The sequence below is a fragment of the Somniosus microcephalus genome, chromosome 7, assembly GCF_052327205.1.
Source record: "Somniosus microcephalus isolate GS21.2 chromosome 7, FLI_Smic_1.0, whole genome shotgun sequence".
NCBI classification, from domain to species: Eukaryota; Metazoa; Chordata; class Chondrichthyes; order Squaliformes; family Somniosidae; genus Somniosus; species Somniosus microcephalus.
The window spans coordinates 175160937-175187841 of record NC_140993.1 but is presented as its reverse complement, the minus strand read 5'-3'; the positions used below and the strand labels follow the sequence as shown (position 1 = coordinate 175187841).

Sequence of the window (26905 nt, the reverse complement as noted above, 5' to 3'; positions counted from 1 at the left end):
CTGTCCATTTGCAAATTTTCAAATATGTTACTCGAAAACAAATCTAAAACTGATTTCAGTAGAAAATGTTTCTTACAAAAATTATGGCAGTGGGAGCCCATTTGGTCCATCATGCCTATGACAGTATCAACCCTGCAACTGGAGCCAACTACTCAAATCTCATTTCCCTGTCATTTCTACATATTATTTTATGAAGTTTTTCCCTTTCCAAATTTTTTTAAATATAAAATTTGTTCCTGGGATGTGGGCATCGCTGGCAAGGCCAGCATTTATTGCCCATCTCTAATTGCCCTTAAGGTGGTGGTGAGCCACCTTCTTGAACCGCTGCAGTTTGGGTGGTGAAGATATTCCCATAATGCTATTAGGGAGGTAGTTACAGGCTTTTGAGCCAACGTCGATGAAGGAAGAGAGATATATTTCCAAGTCAGGGTGGTGTGCAACTTGGAGGTGATGGCGTTCCCATGCGCCTGCTGCCCTTGTCCTTCTAGGTGGTAGAGATCACGGTTTTGGGAGGTGTTGTCGAAGAAGCCTTGGCAAGTTGCTGCAGTGCATCTTGTAGATGGTACACATTGCAGCCACGGTACGCCGGTGGTGGAGAGAGTGCATGTTTAAGGTGGTGGATGGGGTGCCAATCAAGTAGGCTGCTTTGTCCTGGATGGTGTCTAGCTTCTTGTTTTGTTGAAGTGGCACTCATCCAGGCAAGTGGAGAGTATTCCATCACACTCCTTACTTATGCCTTGCAGATGGTAGAAAGGCTTTGAGGAGTCAGGTGAGACACTCGCTGGAGAATACCTAACCTCTGACCTGCTCTTATGGCCTCAGTATTTATGTGGCTGGTCCAGTTAAATTTCTGGTCAATGGTGATCTCCTCTTCCCCCCCGGATGATGTTGGTGGGGGATTTGGCGATGGTAATGCCATTGAATGTCATGGGGCGGTGGTTAGACTCTCTTTTGTTGGAGATAGTCATTGTGTGGCATGAATGTTACTTGCCACTTATTAGCCCAAGCCTGAATGTCATCCAGGTCTTGCTGCATGAGGGCATGGATTGCTTCATTATCTGAGGAGTTGCAAATGGAACTGAACACTGTTCGCTGCTGCTTGTACACTCATTTCTGACATGGAGGGAAGGTCATTTATTTACTTAATTCCTTTTTAAATGTTATCATCTTCACTTGTGGTAGAACAGTGTGAAAAAGATTATCTAATTTGCCCAACCATGATAATCCTCAGTCTAAGCCCCCTCCTCACAAATATAACCACAAGAAAAACAATCTTCCACTGTTGACTCTCAAAATCATTCATCATTTTGCAAATCTCTGGTGAGAAATCCACCCCCCCCTCCCCCCCAAATTTTTCTTGACAACTATAACCTCCTATTCCTGGCATCAATCTAGGGAAGCTTTGCTAAAGCATTTCATGGCTCTAATACCCTTCCTAAAATTAGGTGTTTGAAACTGCATGCAATACTCCAACAGTAGCCCAGCCAATATTTTGTACAAATTCAATATAATTTCCTTGCTTTTGCATTCAATGTCCCCAAGTATTAAACCCAGAAGCTTATTGGCATTTTTATGGCCTTTACTACCTGCACTCCCACCTTGAAAGATCCATGTATCGTCAGCCATAGAAAACTCTGCTCCTCTATTTGGTGCAGAGGATTACCATTTAAGGCACACTTTCTTTCATTATTCCTTTTCCAAAAAATGTACTACTCCCATTTCTCTGCTTCAAACTGTAACTACCACCGACCTTCCCATTCCACTAGTTTTTGTTTTCCTGCAAAATCTGCAGTCGCCCTCATAGTTCGCCATACCCACTAAATGGTATCAGCAAACTTCACCGTCATTCCTCTTGTCCTTTCTATAAGTGGAAAACTAAAGAGCTCCCAGCACAGATCCCCAGGGTATACCTCTAGCCACATCTCACCCACTCTGAAAAACATTCATTTATTACTACTCTTCGCTTTCTGTCCCCTACCCTTCTTTGTCCATACAATTATATTCCTTTTAATATTATGTGCCTTAATTTTCATAACAGATTACCAATGTGGCACCTCACCAAATGCATTCTAGAAATCTATAGTGTCAACTGCATTTCAATCTGTGATTTCCTGAAAAATATCTCATGTCAGACCCATTAATTTAATTAGTATGTCTCTCACTCTTTCATCTCACCTCCCAAGGAGATGCGCAACTAGATTTTGGGTTCTGACCCTCAGGCAGCTGTAGAAATAATTTCATCTGTTGCTAGACATGAAGGAAAGAGCCAGGCAGGGGTCAGCAAATCTAGGCCAAGAGGAAGTGGGTTTGGGAGGGAATGGGGGCTGGGAACAGAGACTAGAATGCATCGCTACTCAAGGTCATATGGCCTTTCAGTCACTGTTGCATTGATCTGGAGCCACGATCTCCAGTACAACTGACATATCTCAGAGCTGCTGCAACGTGTGGGTGTGAGAAAACACAGCGGTTGGGAGGCAGGTGGGACCAGAGAACAGGGGGGTGGTAAACAGGACACTAGTACCTAGAAGAAAGCACAGGCTGGACCGAAACACCAAGAAGGAAAGAAGCTAGGAGAGGAATGCTGGGTGAAAAGTTGAAAACAGCAACTACTGCCTACATTCACAGGAGCACAGCATTGAAGGAAGCTGGAGATATGCTGGAGGCAGAGTACCAGAGGTGACAAACAGGCAACCTGACAGATAGGAATGAGGAGACTGGCTGCAGAGTTGGACCAAAAATGGGGAACTGGTATCTGGTAATCATTTAATATGTTAATTGTCATATGATTATAGAAACATAGAACATAGGAGCAGGAGTAGGCCATTCGGCCCTTCAAGCCTGCTCCGCCATTCAATAAGATCATGGCTAATCATCCAAATTCAGTACCCTGTCCCTGCCTTCTCCCCATATCCCTTGATCCCTTTAGCCTCAAGAAACATATCCAACTCTTTCTTGAATATATTTAATGAACTGGCCTCCACCGCCCTCTGTGGCAGAGAATTCCACAAGTTCACCACTCTCTGGGTGAAGAAATTCCTCCTCATTTCAGTCCTAAATGGCTTACCCCTTATCCTTAGACTATGACCCCTGGTTCTGGACTCCCTGGCCATCAGAAACATCCTTTCTGCATCTAGTCTGTCCAGACCCGACAGAATTTTATAGATTTCGATGAGATCCCCTCTCATTCTTCTAAACTCCAGTGAGTATAAGCCCAATCGACACAATCTCTCCTCGTACGTCATTCCTGCCATCCCAAGTATCAGCCTGGTGAATCTTCGCTGCACTCCCTCCATGGCAAGAACGTCCTTCCTCAGGTAAGGCGACCAAAACTGCACACAATACTCAAGGTGTGGTCTCACCAAGGCCCTGTACAACTTCAGCAAGACATCCTTGTTCTTCTACTCGAACCCTCTTGCTACGAAGGCCAACATACAATTTGCCTTCTTAACCGCCTGCATGCTTACCTTCAGCAACTGGTGCACAATAACACCCAAGTCTCTCTGCACTTCCTTCTCCCAATCTATTGCCATTCAAATAATAATCTGCCTTCCTGTTTTTGCCACCAAAGTGGATAACCTCACATTTATCCACATTATAGTGCATTTGCCATGTTTCTGCCCAATCACCCAACCTGTCCAAATCGTACCGAGTTTCACGACATCCTCCTCGCAGCTTACCCTCCCACCCAGCTTTGTGTCATCTGCAAATTTGGAGATATTACATCCAATTCCCTCGTCCAGATCATTAATATGTAGTGAACAGCTGGGGTCCTAGGACCGATCCTTGTGGCACTCCACTAGTCACTGCCTGCCACTCGGAATAAGACCCGTTTATTCCAACGCTTTGCTTTCTGTCCGCCAACCAGTTCTCTATCCAAGTCAATACCTTGCCCCCAATCCCATGTGCCTTAATTTTGCACGCGTAATCTCTGATGTGGGACCTTATCGAAAGCCTTCTGAAAGTCCAACTACACTACATCCACTGGTTCTCCTTTATCTATTTTACCAGTTACATCCTCAAAAAATTCCAGTAGATTAGTCAAGCATGATTTACCTTTTGTAAATCCATGTTGACTTTGTCCGATCCTGTCACTGCTTTCCCAGTGCTCTGCTATTACATCTTTTATAATAGACTAGCATTTTCCCCACTACCGATGTCAGGCTTACCGGTCTATAATTCCCCGCTTTTTCTCTACCACCTTCTTTGAATAGTGGGGTAACATTAGCTACCCTCCAATCCATGGGTACTGTTCCAGAGTCTATCGAGTTCTGGAAAATGACCAGCAATGCATCTACTATCTCTCGGGCCACTTCCTTAAGTACCCTGGGATGTAGACCATCAGGCCCTGGGGATTTATCGGCCTTCAGTCCCATCAATTTTCCTAACACCATTTCCCTACAGATACTTATTTCTTTCAGTTCCTCTCTCTCTCTCTCATGAGACCCTATGTTCCCTGCCATCTCTGGGAGGTTATTTCTGTCCGCCTTTGTGAAGACAGAACCAAAGTATGTATTTAGTTGGTCTGCCATTTCCTTGTTTCCCATTATAAATTCCCCTGATTCTGACTGTACGGGACCTACGCTTGACTTCACCAATCTTTTTCTCTTCACATATCTATGAAAGCTTTTACAGTCAGTTTTTATGTTCCCTGCTAGCTTACTCTCATATTCTATTTTCCCTTCCTTAATTAATCCCTTTGTCCTCCTTTGTTGACTTCTAAACTGCTCCCAATCCTCAGGGTTATTGCTTTTTCTAGCCAATTTATATGTCCTCTCCTTGGATCTTATGCTATCCCTAATTTCCCTTGTTAGCCACAGGTGCCATTCCCCAATCAATCCTACCCAACTCGCTACTCAGACCATCGTAGTTTCCTTTATTTAAATTCAGGACTCTAGTCTGAGTCAAATACTTCATTCTCTATCTTGAAGAATTCAATCAGATTATGATCGCTCCGACCCAAGGGGCCTCGTACAAGATTGCTAATTAATCCTTTCTCGTTACATAATACCCAGTCTAAGATGGCCTGATCTCTGGTTGGTTCCTCGACATATTTGTCCAGGAAGCCATCCCGTAAACACTCCAGGAATTCCTCCTCCACAGTATTGTTACTAATTTGGTTGGCCCTATCTATATGTAGATTAAAGTCACCCATGATGACTGCTGTGCCCTTATTGCACACTTCACAGACCAGTGAGGAGTCTGGAAAGTGAACTTTGTATATTAAAGGATACATTGCTCCTCGTAGACAAAATATTTTAAGTGGCTAGTAATCAGAATAAAGAAATGTAGGAATCTTCACTTGTAACACTTTCTAATTCCACGCGCCCCCCCCCCCCCCCCCCCCACGATTCTCAATTATTGCAAAAGTGCATGGAAGTGTATGTAATTTAAATTAAACCAGGAAGGTAAAGCATAAAATAATTAAATAAAAGCAAGAAGTGGAGTATGGTCCAAATAAACTGCCACCAGATATTTGCATAAATATACTGCCTGCAAGGTCAGGGTAGGCCCATGCATGCACAACCCTCTGAGCCGAACAGCAACTTCTTGTATTTATATAACACCTTTAATGTAGTAAAACATCCCAAGGTGCTTCACAGGAGTATTACAAGACAAAAATTTGGCACCAAGCCACATAAGGAGAAATTAGGGCAGATGACCAAAAGCTTGGTCAGAGGTAGGTTTTAAGGAGCGTCTTAAAAGGAGGAAAGAGGTAGAGGTTTAGGAAGGGAATTCCAGAGCTTAGGGCCTAGGCATAGAAGGCTCGGCCACCAATGGTTGAGCGATTAAAACCAGGGATGCTCAAGAGGCCAGAATTAGAAGAGCACAGATATCTTTTTTTTTGGGGGGGGGGGGGGGGGAAAGAGAGGAAAAAAGAGAGAGAGTTTGCGGAGCTGCAGAAGATTAGAGTTAAGGAGGGATGAGGCCATGGAGAGATTTGAAAACAAGGATGAGAATTTTAAAAATCGAGTCGTTGCTTAAACCGGAGCCAATATAGGTCAGCGAGCACAGGGGTGATAGGTGAACGGGACTTGGTGCAAGTTAGGACACGGACAGCCAAGTTTACGTAGGGTAGAACGTGGGAGGCAACAAAGGCATGGATGAGGGTTTCAGCAGTAGATGAGTTGAGGCAGGGGTGAAAACAGGTGATGTTATGGAGGTGGAAATAGGCGGTCTTCGTTATGGCGCGGATATGTGGTCGGAAGCTCATTTCAGGGTCAAATATGACACCAAAGGTTGCGAACAGTGTGGTTCAGCCTCAGACAGATGCCAGGGAGAGGGATGGAGTCAGTGGCGAGGGAACGGAATTTATGTGGGGGGGGGGGGCACCGAAGACAATGGCTTCGTTCTTTCCAATATTTAATTGGAGGAAATTTCTGCTCATCCAGTACTGGATGTTGGACAAGCAGTCTCAAAATTTAGTGGAGGGGTGAGGTAGGGCTGGGTGTTGTCAGCATACATGTGGAAACTGACACTGTTTTCCGATGATGTCGCAGAGGGGCAGCATGTAGATGAGAAATAGGAGGGGGGGCCAAAGATAAATCCTTCAGGGACATCAGAGGTAATGATGCAGGAGCGGGAAGAGAAGTCATTGCAGGTGATTCTCTGGCTACAATTAGATAGGTAAGAATGGAACCAGGCGAGTGCATTCCCACCCAACTGGACAGTGGTGGAGAGGCATTGGAGGAGGATGAAGTGGTCAACCGTTATTACAGGCTGCAGAAAGGAGGACGAGGAGGGATAGTTTACCTTTGTCACAGTCACAAAGGATGTAATTTGTGACTTTGATAAGAGCCGTTTCGATATGGGATGGGTGGATTCAAACATGGAGCTCCATGAAAGACTGGCATGGGTTTGGGAAGCTTTACACTCTGCAAAAACATCAAAAATGTACTACCTCCCTAAAGATTTCTCACAAAGCTACTGTTATACAGGAGCATTGTCCCCAGTAACACACAGTGCATTATGCATGTTCATCTATATTGCATGTGCCCCCAAAAATGGTCTATAACTATTTGTGCTTCTTTCCTGCTGCCTGATTCTTTGTCCCACTCCCTTTTGTTTGTGTGCCATCTTTTTTTTAATTTTATTTTTTATGTACAGCTCTCAGACACTTCTCACTGTTTGCATCTGACTTTTCCTTGCTTGCCAAGTCTTTCCTTCCCTCCGTCTCTTCTAGACATATACAGTAAGAGCTGAAAGAAAGTGGACAGCCTCCATGTCGGGCCAGGGTGTGGGTGCAGAGCAGATGGTCTGGGTGCGCAAAATCTCATGGGTGATGGCAGCTGGGAAACTCAGAGGAGGAGGCCTGGCAGCACGCACAGGGGATTGAAAGTGGCAAATAAAGATGGCCTTGGTAAAAAAGTGCAACTTCCAAATCTGGTGAAGTGACTACAGTTTCTGATCTATCAAACAACTTGGTTAGATTAGTTTTCTGTGGGAGAAATCCATATGCCCATCACAAAAGAGTTTCATAGATGAAATGGACTGTATTATCGTGTTAATGGTTAGTATTTTTTTTATGAACTGGTCTGCAGATTATTTTTAAGAACCCTCTGGAAAATGTTTTTCTACATTAAAACTGACAACAGAATCAGATTTTAGTGCACTCTATTTTAGAAATTTCAAAAGTAAACCAACAGAAAATTGGAATCTATTTGGTGCATTTTTATACTCATCTTTAATTTTTATTTGTAAACAAATGTGCAGAGCAAAATTACAGTCTAGTATAACAAAGAAAGTCCTTTAAAATGTGAAGTATTCAGAACTGTACACCACAATAAGATAAATATTCAAACTGTGTGAAGGCATGCAAGTGCTCATTTCGAGGCAATCCTATATGCAGCACAATTGCCACCATGACCGGGGATCTGGGTGTCCTTGTACAGAATATACAAAAAGTTAGCATGCAGGTACAGCAAGTAATTAGGACGGCAAATGGAATATTGGCCTTTATTGCAAGGGTGCTGGAGTATAAAAGTAGGGCTGTCTTGCTACAACTGTACAGGGCATGGGCGAGACCACACCTGGAGTACTGTGTACAGTTTTGGTCTCCTTATTTAAAAAAGGATATACTTGCATTGGAGGCAGTTCAGAGAAGTTTCACAAGGTTGATTACCGAGTTGAAGGAGTTGTCTGATGAGGAAAGGTTGAGCAGGTTGGGCCTATACTCATTGGAGTTTAGGAGAATGAGGTGATCTTATTGAAACACAAGATTCTGAAGGGGCTTGACAGGGTAGATGCTGAGAGGATGTTTCTCCTCGTGGGGGAATCTAGAACTAGGGGGCATAGTTTCAGAATAAGGGGTTGCCCATTTAAAATGGAGATGAGGAGGAATTTCTTCTCGGAGGGTCGTGAATCTTTGGAATTCTCTACCCATTAAAATTCCATTTGCCTTACTGCAGTGCAGTTACACAATTATCCAAGAACAAAATATATATAACATGACATGAATCAACTGGCACGGGCCCAGCTTGTGCAGGGCATTCTTAACAGCAACTAGTGAAGGACACAACTAGACCTCCATGTTGTAAAAAACAGTTGATTAAAGCTTTGTTCAACGTTTAGACCAAGTGCCTAGTAGTTTTCTTACGTCAAAACATAAAATAAAAAATAAATGAAAGTAGATTTCCTGAGGTGTGGTCACAAGTAGGAGAATTCACTTTTATAACAATACGATTATTTATACCATATAGGGCACAACATCATAATACTGATTTACAGTGACTGAATAGGTCACATTCTATTTTTTATTAAATGGTATTCTGGAATTTTACTGGTGCTTTGGGGATTGAATTCCACAACTTTGTCCATTATTTCATGAAAACCACTCCTTTTATATATTTTTTCCTTTTTTATGTATTTAATTTTTCTCCCTTATCATAAGCTGAATACATGCAAAATGTAGGCATGTGCTTTGATAGCACTGGGGGATGGTCCTAGGCTTTGGCAGGGGGTCATGGAATTTGCAGTGCTATTCCTGGGGTTTACAAGCATGAATGGTTCCTTTGGTCTAGCATCACAGCGGAAAGCAAACCGGAGGCTGAAATCTGAGGCTTAGCAAGGGGATTCCATGTTTGGTGGGGCACTAGCTAGTGACCTTCTAAGGGATCTCTGCAAACAGTGAATTTGGTGTTTCACGATTGGTTCCTGGATGTCTGTTTCACCCCTCCATCTCTCCCTCTGTCACAGCTGTAAGAAAATTATCAATAAAACACACCACAAATGATAGAATATTTCTGCTTGCTTTGTTTTTTCAAATTTAAAAATGGAGTCAAATTATGCAGAAACTCACTGATGGGTGTGGGAGGTTAAATAATGGTAATTATGCAATATCAACAAAAGTGATAATCAAGTGACACTGAAGACATTCCATTTGCGTAACAATGCAACATTTGGGGGGGGGGGGGGGGGATAAATTAGGGCGAGATAAAGACACGCCATCTAATAGCTTTTCTAATGTTTATGGACATAAAAGCTACATCAGGTTTGCAATCAGTATTGTCTCTTATTTGTCTCACATGTATACACACACACAACCTCTCTGTGCTAAACGAATATAAACTTTATCTGATTAATGTTTTAGAAATTTATCTTCAATTTTTTTTAAAATTCTGAATAACTGACCAGAAACTGTTAGAAGCTTTAGAAAAATATTCCAGTTTGGATACTTAAATGGTAATGACGGATCGTGGGAAATTGGTACACTGCGTACCATGAGATTGCATTATTTGGCTTCAGCTCAGTCATAGCTCTGCACAAAAATATTAAGTCCAAGCTCAAGTTTTTAGGAGCAGCAGTTGCCTTCAATTAAAAATTCTATGAAGGCATTAAAGATACAAAAGAATTCAATGGATAAATGGGTTATTGGGGAACATGTAACTTATTTTTTTATCTTTAAAATCCACTTTACATTTTTTTTTTTACATTGCAATTCCCATTAGAAATGTTTACAAAGCATCTTGCAATATGAAATCATGATATAAAAAAAGTACCAATTTGTGGACAGGAAGCGTACTCCATTCACAACATTTTTTAAATACACATGTATGTAGTATCTGCTTATTACATTGGGTTAAACACTGCAATTTCTCAAAGAGTTATTTGGAAAAATACTTACCATTTAACCAGGTTTCTCTATTATGCGCTTCTTGTAACAGTCCAAATCTGAATTGATCTGAAGTTCCAGCTGGAAAGAGAATAATTACATCAATAACATTTTGTTTTACGGCTTCCAGATTCCCCCTCTCCAACCTCCTCTCCCAAAAGCATGGATTAATTCATGGAGTCTTATTCCACAAGCACCCAGCAGAACCTTGCCCAAGTGTCCAATGAATATTGAGAGGCTATTTACAAATAGAACACATCACAAGAGAGCCCAAACCGATCCTCTCACCACATATCTGGAGAGATGCATTTTCAGCAGGTGTTACTGGACAGTGCTCAGAGCAGCAATCCTGACTATTACTCCCCTTTCCAACCCAGGGGCGTAAAAGCCAATCATTAGTGCCCTACCCATTGCTTCAGCTGCATTTAGCTAATTGTGCACAAACCAGGGATGAAACCTAATCTGTATGGTTAAATTTACTTAGCCATTTGGGCAGGGGGGGGGGGGGGCTGCCACATGCATAATTTAAAGATCCCATACTTATTTTCTGATTTCTAAAGTTCACCAAACCAATTTTTAATGTATGCATTTCAACTGTGGGACTGACACGAACTGGAATATAGAACTAAGCACAGAGTAAATATAGGCTCCAGCTGTTTGGCCAACCATCACAAAATCTATAGACATTAGAGACCAATTTTCCAATCCTGTAGTTTCACTATATAATTGAATTTTCTGATGTACGATTTTATTTTGAATTAAAAGAAAACAATCCTTGTTCAACTTTTATCTTGTTCCTTTCAATGATAGCAATTTTGACATCATCCTGCAATGCAGCTGTATCATTGTCATCAGTTAGAATGGCTTGCAGAGGCAGACCATTACGTGCCGTCTCTTGCTACAAATTTAAAGGTTGTGCTGTATAATTGGTAGCTATATTTTGGAAATTAACACTTCTATTTTACAAAACATCTTTGCAGAACAGTATAAAAAATAATATAGTCATAAGTACTCTTGTTGAGATAACTACAATATTGGCAAATTATGAACTGATATTATATTCATATTTTCAGCTATTTAACAGAAGGTAGTGGTGAAAAAAATTGGGGGGAAAAGTGCAGACAACTGTTCCTGATAACACCTAGCTGATTTAACAATTTCTTTCCTGTTACTCTCCGGCTAGTTAAGAACCATACTGCCCAAGTTATAACCAATATACGGATGGATTATTTTGGCATTATCGGTAAGCTACCTTACACAATTTTGCTAGACAATATTGCAAGGCAAGAATATTGACAGATTATATTTTGAGCTTAGGCATCATAACTCAACAAATTTGAGATCTCTTACTTAATTCTGCAAATTTTACTCAGGAGGCGATGGGGAAGAGAAGTTAAAGCAATCTTAATGCAATTATAAACACTGTCAGATACACCAGTATTGTTTGCAAAGAGAATGAATGTTAAGTTGCCATAATGGATATGGGATTACTCAATCTCATAGGTATGGTCTTACTCAAGCTTACATGCAGTTCAACTTCCACATACAAATGAATACTCAAGTCAGTCAGTGAGGGGGAAACACCTAGTGATAATGGTCTTTATAGAGTTTCATAGCAGGGCAATCATTTTCATAAGCAATTAACATTACACACAAGAATTCTTGGAAGATTATCAGAAAGCTCAAGTTGCACCAAGTCCAAAAGAGAAATGAGAAGCAGAAAAGAAAGAATTTTCGTATTTATAGAGATTGGACTACAAAAATGGCAAATTATTCTAACAATAACAAATTTAACACTAACATGTCCACATTAAACTGAATTATCCTGAAGCAATATGGAAAACAGAAACTGGAGCAAAATTCTTTGGTCTAAATGTTGAGACCAGCTCAAAAGCAATCTGATCAATGAATGGAGCACTCACTGGCCTGAGAAAACAATAATCTTGAACTTAGGGGGAAATCCTGTGAACTGAAGTCTGCCCGATATTCTGAAGTACAAGTAAAGCCTCCTCTTGTACAGAAGCAACACGGCTTTGGTAAACAGCTTTTTTGGTGGATGGAGGCATACAAGGGGGGGGGGGGGGGGGAGAAATCACAACTAGGATAGCTTTAGGTTTACCATCACTTTATGAAGCCTTTCATAGTAGTTTCTGCATATCAAAACGGACTTCTAAGACCATTTACATCTACAAGAGATCTGGATAAACTCAGCAGGATTTATCTGCACAGTAGAATGCTTAATACAGTAAATTGGGCCCATACCTGTGGTCAAATGTGAACCCCTGAAGCAATTAAGGCATCTGGATAATAGCCATGTTACTCTGAGAACTATCTCTGACCATCACATCTGAGCCTTAGTCGTAGCTTATTTGTGGAAGAATACAACCCAACAGGTTCTGTAAGCAGATCGCATTTGAATGATTCCCCAGATGCTTAATAACATAGGAACAGGAATAGGCCAGTCAGCACCTCGAGCCTGTGTCCTCATTGAATTAGATCATGGCTGATCTGTATCTTAATTCCATCCATCTGCTTTGGCTCCATATCCCATAATACCCTTGCCGAACAACAATCTATCTTCCAGCTTCTTGGATTTTTTTCTGGCTAGTGGGGGGGGGGGGGGGGGGGCAGACAAACAGATGGAGAGTTTTCGATATACATATATTTTTAAATCAAACAAGTAATGGGTTTTTCCATTATGGTTCACTGAATAGGCACACCACATGATATGGGACGGAGCCATTCGGACCAAAGAACCCTTGGTGCAATCCCTGGGTTGGTGCAGAATTCCAGGCACTACAACTGTCTATAGCATACCCCGGGCTAGGCGGTGGAAAATTCATCTCTTGCCAATGGTCCCTGTTGGGCTGAGGATCAAGTCAACTGGAACACTTCCCCTGTAATAAACAGCCACTTGGGCAAAGTAATGAAAGACTAGAAGCAAGCTGGCCGACTTGAGGAAGGAAGGAAAAATTGCCAGAAAAGGACTGTAGAGCAACAGTGGGGTGTGTTTCTTTTTAAATCAAAAGTACAGAATAAATATATTCCATTAAAAACTGGAAACTACTGGTAGTATTAGGATGCCATGAAAGTTATGAACCAATTGAAATGAACCGATGAGGACTACAAGAATTATAGTAACAAAAAAAAGTTAGAAAAGAGGTTAAGAGCAGGATAAGGAAATCGAAGGCTGAATATGAGGACATTTTTTTAAAAATCAAAAAGGAACGGTAAATTGCTTTGCAAGTATATCAGTAAAAAGAATTGTTCAAAGAGAGGTAGGACCCCTGAGGAGAGGATTGTCAATTTGCAGTTGATGATCAGAAAATGGCAGAGGTGGCACAGAGGAGAATCATGAAGTGGCTGTGACTGAGGTGAGAAATATTAAGGAAAGAAAGATTTTAGGTAAGTTAGTTAGGCTAAAAGACAGAGCACCAAGGCTCGACATGATACATCCTAGGATTCTGAAGGAGACGAGGACAGAAATTGCAGAGACCCTAGAAATGATATTTCAGGGCTCTATTGAGTGTGGATGTGTGCCAGATACCTGGAGAATTGGGGGGGGGGGGGGGGGGGAAAGTCAATATGAATTTGGATAACTATAGGCCAGTTAGCTTAACATCTGTGGCAGGAAAAAAATTATACAGTCTTTAATTAAGGATGAAAGAGAAACTGCTAAAAGTAGCCAGGATGGATTTCAAAAAGGTAATCCTGCTTTATAAACCTCAGAACATGGTAGATGGGGAAAATGCAGTGGACGTAGTGTGAACGGACTTTAGCAAAGCTTTTGACAAGGTACTACACTGCAAATTACGAGAGATTGAAGGGGACCTAATTAGGGGGAGGATGGCAACCTGGTTAGAAGAGTGAAAACAGATAGTAGGAGTTAAGGGAAGATTTCCCCCCCCCCCCCAAGAGTGGTTGAAAGTGGGTAGTGGTGTCCCAATGGGTTCAGTTCTGGGGCCACTTTCATTCACTGTGTATATCAATGATTTGGATATAACCCTAGGGTGTGGTCACACAATTTACATGCAGTATCAAAATAGGAGGTATAATTAATTCTTTAAAAGACCCAAGGAAGCGACATGGGGATTTTGATAAGGATGGGGAATGGGCCAAATTGTGGCAGATGGAACTCAATGTCAGCATGTGCGATGTGATACACTTTATTAAAAAAAATTAGCAGTAACTCTCAATGAAAGTAGGTGCAGTGCTGCGGAAAAGCAAAAGGATTTGGAGGTACAAGTTCACAGGACATTAGAGACAGCACCTCGGGTTGATAGGCCTTCAATAAAAATCAATGGAATCCTAGCTTTTAGCACGAGGTATAGAATAGAAAGCGAAGAGATAAATAAGAGTCTATATAAAACATTGTTAGTGATCTTGGTTACAGTACTGTGTATAGTATTGGGCCCCACACTAGAGGAAGATTATTGAAAAATTGGGGCTTTTTTCCTTTAGGACAATACAGATTACGGGGTGGTATAATACAAGTGTTTAAAATTTTGAAAGGATGAAACAGGGTAGATAGAAGCAGACTGTTGCCAGTAGTTGAGGAGTCAAGAACTAGGGACCATACATACAAGTTTACATGCAAGAGATTTAGAACAGAGGACAGGAGAAACTGTTACACAGAGTTGTGAGTTTATGGAATTCACTTCCAGGATTGAGGAGGCAGGAACTGTCAATATTCAAGATTAGATTGGATAGGTGGACAAAGGAAAAGGGATATGGAAACAGTGATGGTAAATATGAATAGGGTTATTTGCTAGCATGGATGATAAACGCTGACAAATGGCCTCTTTTCATGTTGTGTCTTCTATTTCTAAATATTTCCTGGCACCTGTGGAAATACTCCATAAGTTACTGCCTGCAGGAAAGGGGAGAAAATTTGTACGGGAAACAAAAAACACCAATGCAGTGACTTCTTGTGTTACATGCTTTGCTTCCATTTCTTGACTGATCTACATATACAGTACCTGCAAATGCGTCTACAGGAATTTCCTGTAATCCATCCTCAGAAAAAGCCATGGGTGGCTGTATCATCAAGTTATCTCCAACTCCCTCTTCAACTTTTGGTGCAACATTGTATACAATTCTTCTGGTTATGTGGTTTTTCCTTCGTCCGCTTCGAGGCACTGTCTGATGCAACATTAGTTTTCCCAAACTTCCCCACGAAAAAGCAGAACTCTGATCTTGAGGTATCCCCATCTGCAGATCTTTTCCACCATAATCTGAGAAGTTATCTTGACTCCAGGCCGAATCATTAATCTGGTAGCTCTCATTCTGGTCCACTACTGAACCCATATCTAAACTATAGCCCTCCATTTCATACCTAGCTCTTTCTTCATGCAGGACTCCTGCGGCACAGTTATTCACTGTACTTGTGGTTTTGACTATCCAAGGACTGCTGGGCTCATGTTTCAACATGGCTACTGTGTTGTCTCTATGGGATCTGTTGGAGACTTTCACCTTCTCATACTGCATTATTATTTTCTCTGCCACATTAGATTTTGTACTGATGTTTAGGGCATCCTTTATAAAACCACGGCAAGCCTGAACAATGTCAGTCATTTGTAGATAGCTTGCTACAGACATTACCTCAATTACATTCTGGCTGGTTAAAACCAAATGTCCAGAGTACATGAAATCAAGAATAACTGTGAAACCTTGTACTGCAACAACATCGAGGTGAGTTACTGTGACCTGGTCACAACTCTCATTCGGAGTATAGCAATAGAGAGTCTTAAAGTAACGGCTGCCTGCAACTAATATGTTCTTGTGGGCTTTGAAAACCTGACCCTTCACCACAATGTTGACATCACACAGAATGCCTTGCTGCCGCTGTTCGTTCAGCTCCTGAAGCAGTTGATAACAATAGGAAATTTCATTTCGATCACTTTTGTACTCACTGTACATTTCATCTGTTGATTTGGATGTAATCGCAGATTCCTGAAAAGAAAAACAAACCAGAGGATTTTTTTAAAAAATTTAAAAAGCAAATTAGGTTCTACTACAAATCTTTTGAAGTATTCTTTCTTCAGTCTGTAGTAAAGTGAGAGGCATCAGAACTGAGAATTTTAAAAAAAACTTGCTTTTTGTGCATGCTTTAGATACAACATAAAGCACTCTACTCTGCTTCAATAATAGAATTTTAGAATCAGAACAGTATAGCACAGGAGGCCATTTGGCCCATTGAGTCTGCGCCGGCTCTTTCGAAGAGCAATCCAGTTAGTCCCACTCCTCTTTGCCCATATCCCTGCAATTATTTCTCCTTCAAGTATTTATCCAATTCCCTTTTCACGGCTACTACTGCATCTGTATCCATTCTATCAAGCAGCGCATTCCAAATCCTAACCACTAAAAAGGAGCAAAAAAAAGTTTTCCCTCACGTCAGCTCTGGTTCGTTTGCTAATCACCTTAAATCTGCACCCTCTGGTTATCAACACTTCAGCCATGTTAGCTGTGGCTCAGTTGGTAGCACTCTTGCCTTGAGTCAGAAGGTTGTGGGTTCAAGTCCCACTCCAGCACAAAAATCTAGGCTGACACTAGTACTGAGGGAGCATTGCACTGTAGTGCACTGCGAAACAAATCTTACTACATCTGCACAAATCATTCCATTTGACATTCACAATGTGAGATTGCTGATATTAATTTACTCAACACAAATTGATATATCAAACTGATTAGGGCCCTTAGAAACCAGAAAGCAGATTTTAGTTCCATTCTTTTAGGCTCGATTCAAACTCGGGCCCCAGAAACAATGGACAGTGTGGTAATCACTGTTACATCCATTTTCTTCTACCTGGCTAGAATGCTACAATGTCATTGCAAAAAATGGATTGGAAAAAGTTTTCGGGTACCATACTTAATGAAAAGAAATAAAAGGTATAACGATTGTTAAGTGGTAAATCAAAGACTTGCAACAGGAAGTAAGGAGCAAGATAGGAAATAATGCTCATTTGGGACAATAGTGCATTCTGTGTTTGAACTTTTTTTTTTTTTTAAATATATATGCGTTCATGGGATGTGGGCATTGCTGGAAAGGCCAGCATTTACTGCCCATCCCTAACTGCCCTCAATAAAGGTGGTGGTGAGCCGCCTTCTTGAACCGCTGCAGTCCATGTAGTGAAGGTACTCCCGCAGTGCTGTTAGGGAGGGAGTTCCAGGCTTTTGACTCAGCGACAATGAAGGAACAGCGATATACTTCTAAGTCAGGATGGTGTGTGATTTGGAGGGGAACTTGGGAGGTGGTGGTGTTCCCATGTGCCTGCTGCCCTTGTCCTTCTAGGTGGAAAAGGTTGCGGGTTTGGGAGTTGCTGCAGTGCATTTTGTAGATGGTACACACTGCAGCCACGGTATGCTGGTGGTGGAGGGAGTGAATGTTTAAGATGGTGGATGGGGTGCCAATCAAGTGGGCTGCTTTGTCCTGGATGGTGTTGAGCTTCTTCAATGTTGTTCGAGCTGCACTCATCCAGGCAAGTGGAGGGTATTCCATCACACTCCTTACTTGTGCCTTGTAGATGGTGGAAAGGCTTTGGGGAGTCAGAAGGCGAGACACTCACCGCAGAATACCTAGCCTCTGACCTGTTCTTGTTGCCACAGTATTTATGTGGCTGGTCCAGTTAAGTTTCTGGTCAATGGTGACCCCCCCCAGGATGTTGATGGTGGGAGATTCGGCGATGGTAATACCGTTGAATGTCAAGGGGCCGTGGTTAGACTCTTGCTTGTTGGAGATAGTCATTGCCTGGCACTTGTGCACGTTACCTGCCACTTACCAGCTCAAGACTGAACGTTGTCCAGGTCTTATTGCATGCGGGCATGGATTGCTTCATTATCTGAGTAGTGAATGGCGCTGAACACTGCAGTCATCAGCAAACCTCCCCATTTCTGACCTTATGTTGGAGGGAAGGTCATTGATGAAGCAGCTGAAGATGGTTGGGCCTAGGTCACTACCCTGAGGAACTCCTGCAGCAATGTTTTGGGAATGAGATTGACTTCCAAAACTACAACCATCTTCCTTTGTACGACTCCAGCCAGTGGAGCATTTCCCCCCCCCCCCAATTCCCATTGACTTCAGTTTTACTAGGGCACCTTGATGCCACACTCGGTCAAATGCTGCCTTGATGTCAAGGGCAGTCACTCTCACCTCTGGAATTCAGCTCCTTTGTCCATGTTTAGACCAAGGCTGTAATGAGGTCGGGAGCCGAGTGGTCTTGGCGGAACCCAAACTGGGCATCGGTGAGTAAGTGCCGCTTGATAGCACTGTTGACGACACCTTCCATCACTTTGCTGATGATTGAGAGTAGACTGATGGGGTGGTAATTAGCCAGATTGGATTTGTCCTGCTTTTTGTGGACAGGACATACCTGGACAGTTTTCCACATTGTCGGATAGATGCGAGTGTTGTAGCTGTGCTGGAACAGCTTGGCTAGAGGCGCGGCTAGTTCTGCTTAATAGGTTGGTTTTCCCCTGCCTCCAATTTTCTCCTGCTCCATCCCCTTCATGAAGGCAATGGCACATTCTTGGGTGCAGGTTTTTGGGTGCTAGTTATCCTCCAATCAATAGCTCACTCAAACTGCCATTTTTTCTCCCATATTCTGCAGTACAGACTATTCATCCAAAGTGGTTATGTCTGACCCTGTTGTTAGGCAACACTAACATGCGTACTACTTGTGGAAGGCACTGGATAACATTTAGGAGCATGAGCCAGAGATAATTCTCCCCTCCCTCGCCCAGGGATTGCTAGATCCAACAGAGACTGTGTAATCAGGCTCTACCAAAATTTTACATCTTTCTGAAGAGCATCGAAGAGAGACAGAGCCTATGTTATGCATTTTGTAATGCAAATTCCCAGTCATGTGGCATTTTTCAGAACACCATGTAAACGATCAAGTTGCATCTCTCACCATGTGTTAATTATTTACTTGAGCTATGCAATAGTTTCAGCGTTGAATGTCATCTAATACAGCACAGGAATTAATCAGCAGAGTGCTTGAGCAGTTTTAAAAAATACAACTAACTGTACTTGGAAGAGATTTGGAAATGCAGTGCAATATATGGAGAACACAACTTTGTTTCTACAATATTTGCCACAATTTTTAATGTGCTGTATTACCCTGTTTCCCGCCCCCCCCCCCCCTCCCTGTTCTGTTCCTACTGGAGACTTCCTACAAGCAAGAAACAGGTGACTTGGTTTCCCTCTACCATCTGCGTCATTGAACCAGTTGTTAGGAAGAGCTGCACAACAACCTGGCTACTACTCTTCACTGTTTAGTAGCTTTTATTACAGTAATGTAATATCAGTATCATATGGAATATCACAAGGCATAAACTGAAAACAAACAATATTGTTTGTCCATCTATTAAATTTTAGAACACTAGCACATTCTGATCAATTTAAAATATTTTTGACACTTTTATAAACTTCATTCACAAATAAACATCAGTTTTTCTAAAAAGTTATAAAATGAAGAAACTTAAATCTTCAGACAATTCATAGATACATTACAAAACATGAATAATTGTGATAGTTAAAACTTACAGCAATTTGGAGAATCTCACTGCAATTACCTAAAACCAGAGTTAAAACATTAACTTGAAAATTTGTTTAATTTGTTCTATATATTTGTACCAATTTTTGGTATGCTTCAGATTAAACAGAAAATACAGGTAACACTGCCTGAAGGAATTACAATGTAGGGGACAGAATTAAAAGAGAATATATGAAGCACTCTGGACTAATGACTGTGCTGGAAGGGAATCTAGATCTCTTTAGCACTCACTTGTACACAAAAAAAAAGTCCCAAAGTTACAAAAGCAAAACAATGCTAAAACAATTAATAATTAAATCAATAAATAATTAACAAGAGCTAGTAGTGTGAACACTTGCATGCTCATACTCCAGTTTGCTTACAAATGTTATTACCAGATACATAGATGACATTGGGGGGCACAAAGAGAAACGAGGCCAAAATTTCTACGTGTTCCATTCAAGAATATCTTCGAGGGCTGGCTAAGGAGTTGCATTACTATTTATAGATGTACCTGGAGGTTAGATCATCCCGCCCTGCAAATAAACACGAGGATATGGAGTGAAAGACAATTTGCCCCCTTTCTCCAAAAAAGAGAAATAAAGCAAGCAGTGTTCCTTTTGTACCAGAGGAGGCTTGTGTGTGCACATGTCAGTTTGGATGTACAGTAATTGCCAACTCCTGGAATGAAAAAACAGGATTTTTTTTTTTTTTTTTTTAAATCACATTTTGCTATTTACGCTTGGGAGTATATTTTCTTAGTCATAGTTGGACACCATAGAAAGAGAGAATACTTTTCTATGGTACCCAGGCTGCGACTCACCATTTCAAGCAGCCTCACTGTTCTCTTCTATAAATGAGCAACACATGGCTGTGTTGCTGTGCTATGGAGTAGGATGATACAAGTTAGCACCCATGATTTTCTCTCAGTCCATTTGCAGCTATGCTATCAGGCAACTATCTGAACATATGTCCTCTCACCTTCCCCACTGGAGGGCAAAACTGGTGTGCAGGACTTCTACCCAACTTCATATATTTAATAGCAGCAAAATCAAAAACAGTACTGTATTCACAAATCCTGTCCTCTCAACCAGGTAATGGAGAATAGCAGGGGTGGAAACAATAATACATTTTATGTAGAAAAATTGTGTCAGAAACACCAGCCAGACATAAAATGAAAATATTAAGTTAATCAGTTCTATTTTAATGCTCCTTAGTTTTTTGCAGTCAAATAAATATATACTTAAAAACAGTCTTAAATAAACCTGACAAGCATTTACTTTGCCATGATATTCAGCAATAAAATGTATTAAGAATGTCAGTCATAAACTCTCTCCCCTCCCACACACACACACACAATTACCTAGTCTCAAATCTAAGCATTTAAAGTTATGCTGTTACAGGAAACTTTCGATTTACCGGCACCTAAATTCAGGAGTAGGTTCAGGTAACTTATTACTTGCCTTCCTCCATCTGTTGCTGTGCAAGGGTGTGGCTGCAGCTGTTGCTAAGCTACAGAGACGCTTGCAACTTGTGGCCATTGTTCTGAACCTGTGGCTAAGCAACAGGGTTTGTTGCTTTATACGGCGCTCTCAGCTCCGTATCTTTTACTATAGCTTTCGGTTATCCGGAATTTTTGATGAACCGGCACCACGTCGGTCCCGTCTGTGCCGGATAAAAAAAAGTTTCCTGTATTATGAATTCAAGAAATTCATTGCTCCCATCGATATATATATATATATAATATATATATATATAATATATATATAATATATATATATATATATATATATATATATGTAACCCCTTCACATTTCTTCAGATATATGTGAGATGTGGTCTCTGTTGTAGACAGTATTCTATAGTCCAGTAAGGAGATCACTACTACAATGACTTAATTCTAATTATCTTACTTTATAGTTTTAACATCAGACAGTATAAGAAGATTACAGGTCAATGACCTAAATTAGACATTTGCATACATTAGACTGAATCTAGACATAATAAACATACATTCTCCATTTATATGGATTCAAAGGAGAACCTGTCCCCGTGTCCAAATTCGAGTGCACTCTTTCGTTGGCGCGCTTAAGTTGGAGCTCATGGTATGTATAATGTCTGCAAGACTTACGACTCCGAACCCCTTCGTTGAATTCTCTTCACGATCACTGAATCCCACTGAGTGTTCTGGATGCAGAGCTACTAATACGAAGCCCGGGACGGGATGCGGCAGCCATTTGCCTCCTGAGCCCTCTTTTCAGAGCTCCTGCCCTCTTTTCTTCCAGTCGCTCCCGTTTCCCGCTCGAAAAACCCGACTCCACCCCTTCCTCCTGGGGTTTCTGCCTGGAGACTGCGCAGCCTCACTGTCTGCAACAGTTGATACTGGTGCAGAATTATGGAAAGTCTGCTCTTAGTCACATTGTGTCCTTAAAAGTTCTTGCCGTACCTTCACATGGGCAACTTTAACCCAGGAATTTATAACAATGGGCCAGAAATTCCAGGCCAGAAGCGTGAGTACGGTCGGGTTACTCACGCATCTGGCCGTTGGAAATGCCGGCGTTCAGCAGGAACAGCGCATGCGGGGAACGCCGGCATTTCCAGACCCGAGGTCTATTCACAGCGCGTGCGACTGCACAGGCAGCGCTTGCGCAGTGAACTTTGTAGATTTCACTGATGGATTCAGTGAGGGTAAGTCCCTAGAACTTACACGTGAAATGTAAAGTTGTTCATTGGCTGGGAAAGGAGATATATTTTATGGAGGAGCTTATGAAATGCAATATTTAGGTTTGGGAAAGGGAGGGAAGTTATTTTAAGAAATTTTAAGTAAATTTTAAACTTTAATTTTTTTTTTATTTTTTTAAAAACGGGTTTTCAGAACGGTAGGTAGAAGGAGCAATTGTGGCTGTGTGAATGGAATGTGAGAATGAGTTATGTATGTATGTCCACATATATTCCTTTACGTATATATATGTATGTTTTATATTCCTTTACTAATGTGTATGAATGTATGTTTTTAATTATGATTTTCCAAAAGTTACTTTCTCTGAAAGTCATAATTAAATAATACATTCATACACATAAGTAAAGGAATATATACATAACACGCAAAGGAATATATACAGACATACATACTTTCAGAAGCTCCACGATAAGAAATATCTTCCTCCGCAGCCTCTGGAGCAACTGTACCCATGCTTTTTTCATGTGTAACTTGTAATGACTTGACCTCACTGAAAGCATTAATGAAAGCGGCGAATTATACTGCGCACGCGCTGCCTGTGCAGTCGCACGCGTTCTGCCTCTGAACCCCTTCGTTCAGAGGACAGGAAATGCCGGTTTTCCCCACATGCACTGTGCATGCTGAAAACCGGCATTTCATCCAGCCAGATGCGCAAGTACCCCGACCGTACTCGCGCATTTGGAAGGGAATTACTGGGCCAACATTTTACATGTCAATAAAATGAAAAATTTAACAATTGCACGACTTGCCCCCTCGCATCTGCGACTGAGGGTCCAAGGAGGTGCATTGCGCAAGAGGTCATCATCGTACGTATCCTCACACTGTTCCCTTTGGGGAACTGTATGAAGTGGTGGAAGGATTTATGGCCGTGATTAACGCTCATTCCGTGACCGTAACCATCTTTGAACCAGCCATTAGGGTGGTTAGTCCTATGGCGGGAGGGTTTTACGGGCTCCCACAACCCATCTGAGGGGGGGGGGGGGCCACCAACACCCACGGACGCAAGTATCCTGCTGGATGTCCACCCAGAATTTAAAGTTGGAGCTCCGACTCCACTTGCCGGGACTGTCTGGAGTGGGGTTCAAAACCCTACTCCTTCTGGCCCAGCGGCGGGGATGCTTACTGCTACGCAAAAGGCCCACTCCGCACAAAAGGTGACACCCATACGTTTCCTGCGCCTTTTCCCTCCCCGTGACTGGAGCCCTATGCTGCCATTTCACGTTGCTAATTGGATTGGGCCTTTGTCATAGCGGTAGGATCCCCGCCGCTGGGCCAGATCAGGGTAGGGTTTCGAACCCCGCTCCAGACAGTCCCGGCAAGTGGAGTCGGAGCTCCGGCTCTAAATTCTGGGTTGACATCCAGTGGGATATTTGCGTCCGTGGGTGTGGGTGGCCCCCCCTCCTTGTATAGCTTGTGGGAGCCCGTAAAACCCTCCCGCCATAGGACTAACCGCCCTAATGGCTGGTTCAAAGATGGTTACGGTCACGGAATGAGCGTTAATCATGGCCATAAATCCTTCCACTACTTCATACAGTTCCCCAAAGGGAACAGTGTGAAGACACGTATGACGACGACATTGCTAAATAAATAAATGGAATAAAAAAAATTCTTAGGGCTTTTAAAAGTCTTTAAATTGCTTTAATTCTGTTTAAAACTACTTCAGATTACTCAAAATAATGTAAACATTTAAAAAAGTTTATTAAAGTTACCAAAATCTTCAAAAAACTTCCAAAAACCTATTTAAACTGCTGCTTTGCATGTAAAAATGGTTAGCAGCTTGACAGAAACATTGGGGGCGTGTCCAGTGAAACTGAGACCTCAAGGGGCGTGTCTCACTTGCACTGCACGCTCCTGACTTCGCGCTGGCTGCACTCCTGGGCGGCGTGACGTCATACGCTGCCCGGGATTATTCTTCTGGAAACACCAATTCCAGGCGTCCCTGGAGCTGATTGGCAGTAGCGCGGGGTAAGTGTAAATACGGGGCTTGCACGCGCTGCAAGCCCCGTTCTGGAATTTCTGGGCCAATGATAATAGTGTCTAAGTTAAAGATTGATAACCATACTTAGCGTACATAACATTTCCAGTGGGTATTACATATACACACACATATTTATGAAGTTTGGTTAAATCCAGTGCCACTATAACTTTCAAATGTTGTCAACATTTGCAGCCACATGCAAAGAATCATAGAATGATACAGCACAGAAGGAGGCCATTTGGCCCATTGTGCCTGTGCCAGCTCTTTGAAAGAGCTATCCAATTAGTCCCACTCCTCTGCCCTTTCCCCATAGCCCTGCAAAGTTTTCCCCGTTGAAATATTAATCCAATTCCCCTTTGAAAGTTATTATTGAATCAGCTTCCACCACCCTTTCAGGCAGTGCATTGCAGATCATAACTCGCTGCATTATAAAATTTCTTCTCATCTCATCTCTTAAATTGGTGTCCTCTGGTAACCAATCCTTCTGCTCCTGGACAGTTTCTCCTTATTTACTCTATCAAAACCCATCACAATTTAGAACATTAATACTTTTCAAGGGAAATGGAGTTGAAGTACAGATCAGCCACGATCTAATTGAATGGTGGATCAGGCTCAAGGGGTTAAATAGCTCACCCTGTTCCTATGTAACACACTGTCCGACAGGGTTGGGAGCTTGGTTAAGAGTGTTACTCATCACTGCTCAGTTTTCTCATTAATATAATGAAATCCCCTTGTAGGCAGATTGATTAGATGCTATCAACCAATGCTCAGATGTGGACAAATGGACTGTAGTGCACCCTGTTGAACCCTTAAGAAACAATCACTTCAATATACAGTTGAATTGCAAAACTGCTTAGTGGCATGCACACTGCCAGAGATAAATTCTATCCACAATTAAGTGTTCACTTTTAAAAAGGGCAGCATAAAATGCATTTATAAATGGGCACAGAAGTGCATCAGAACAAACTACACTATTTCCATGTTTAATGGGTTGGGGGTACAGAAAAATATTTTCCTACCATGGTGGTCTAAGCACAAGTCGGCACTGAAATCTATTGGTTCTCAACACAGTCACTAGTCAGGACACGCATTTTTGTGCAATTATCTCAGTCACTGATAATTCTATTTTGAAACTTTCCTTCTATTGCTTCCTTTTCCATTTGTCTTACTGATTTTATTTTTAAAAATTTCAGTTTTTGAAAAGAGGAAAGGAGATTTTGTAAAATTGTCATGTTTTCTTACAAATTTCTCCATTGTTTTCTCATTCATCATCCTCTTCAAAAAGTGTTGCATGACAGACCCTATTTTAAAGTTATTTATTTGCATCTTGAATGGCTTATATAGTCAGTTTCTAAATGAAATTATTAACAGTCTCATTACTGTATTATAAAAAAGCTCTCCATATTTGCATACACCCACAAGCAGATCTCTTGTGGCATTCCTCGTGGTGAATCAGAGGATGATATTTTACAACAGGACTTTTATCAATTAAATGCGACAGAAAAAGTGCTCCAGAAAGCGTGATCCTTACTGGAAGTGCACATTATATATACACACACACGACTTAATATATTACTAGAAGATATCCAGTGGTGTTGCTCACCAGTCAGAGGAGTCACTGTTATGATAAGGATGTTTATTCCATGAATGGGACAACGTCTGGGCAACTAGTTTACAGTGACTGAATAAATCATTATTTCATGTTTATTAAAATACATTCTATTGATACAAATTGCTTTACCAATGTATTTATCCTTTACCATTGTTAATGTTGAACTAGACAGAAAGATGGTGTAAATAAATATTAATTGGAGGTAGAGGTATGTAGACTGCAGTGTTAAGATGAGATAATGGAGTCTAGCAGCACTTGGGGGCAGCCCTAGGTTTTGGTAGAATGGAGAATGTTCTTAGGGTTTGAATGTTTTGGGGGTTTGGCAGAACTGTATGGAAGGGTGGGGAGGTCTTTGATCTGGCATCACTGAGGAGGGGGGATCTTGGGTTTGGCAGAACTGTAGAAGGCAGCACTGAGGTTTGTCACAGCTGGGTAGAATGTCAGGTTTTTGGCTCACTGGTGGATTCTTGGCACCTGTCAGATGTGAGGAGCGGGGAGGGCGTGGATGAAAAGAATAGAATTATTTTTTGGCACCACTGGTTTGTGACTTCCATGGGGATCCCTGTAAATACGTGTGCACATGTTGTAAGAAAATGTAAACTTTATAATTACCATCAACAAAACACAGGTAGTAGTTACAGCTTTCAAAGTTCAACTAATTTATGCTTTTAATTTTGAAATGAAATAAGGAAAGACTGACTCTTTCTGACAACTGACAGCAATTAAATTGTTCACATTTTTTAACGGTCAAAGTAACAGGTGAGATCAGGCTGTTTTGGCAACACATCAGGCGAGATGATTAGAAACTGTTCCCTTCAAAATTGTATCAAACTACTTTTTTGAAAAATGAACTCAATTACAAAATGAAAAAGGTACTCTGAGTTTAATGCACTTACTGAAGTTTATAGAATACAAAACAAGAGCTACAAGTGAT

At 41.5% G+C, this 26905-nt stretch overlaps 1 protein-coding gene across 1 annotated transcript in view; it reads right to left on the bottom strand.

The window, feature by feature from the left end:
- The window catches only part of zbtb10 (zinc finger and BTB domain containing 10), a 78264-nt gene that overhangs the window by 16234 nt on the left and 35125 nt on the right, over window positions 1-26905 (bottom strand). Inside the window, exons 2-3 of the mRNA XM_085993229.1 lie at window positions 15088-16060; window positions 10121-10189 (exon numbers count right to left, since the gene is read on the bottom strand). Coding sequence (XP_085849355.1) covers window positions 10121-10189; window positions 15088-16060 — 1042 coding nt within the window. The remainder of the gene's footprint in view (window positions 1-10120; window positions 10190-15087; window positions 16061-26905) is intronic.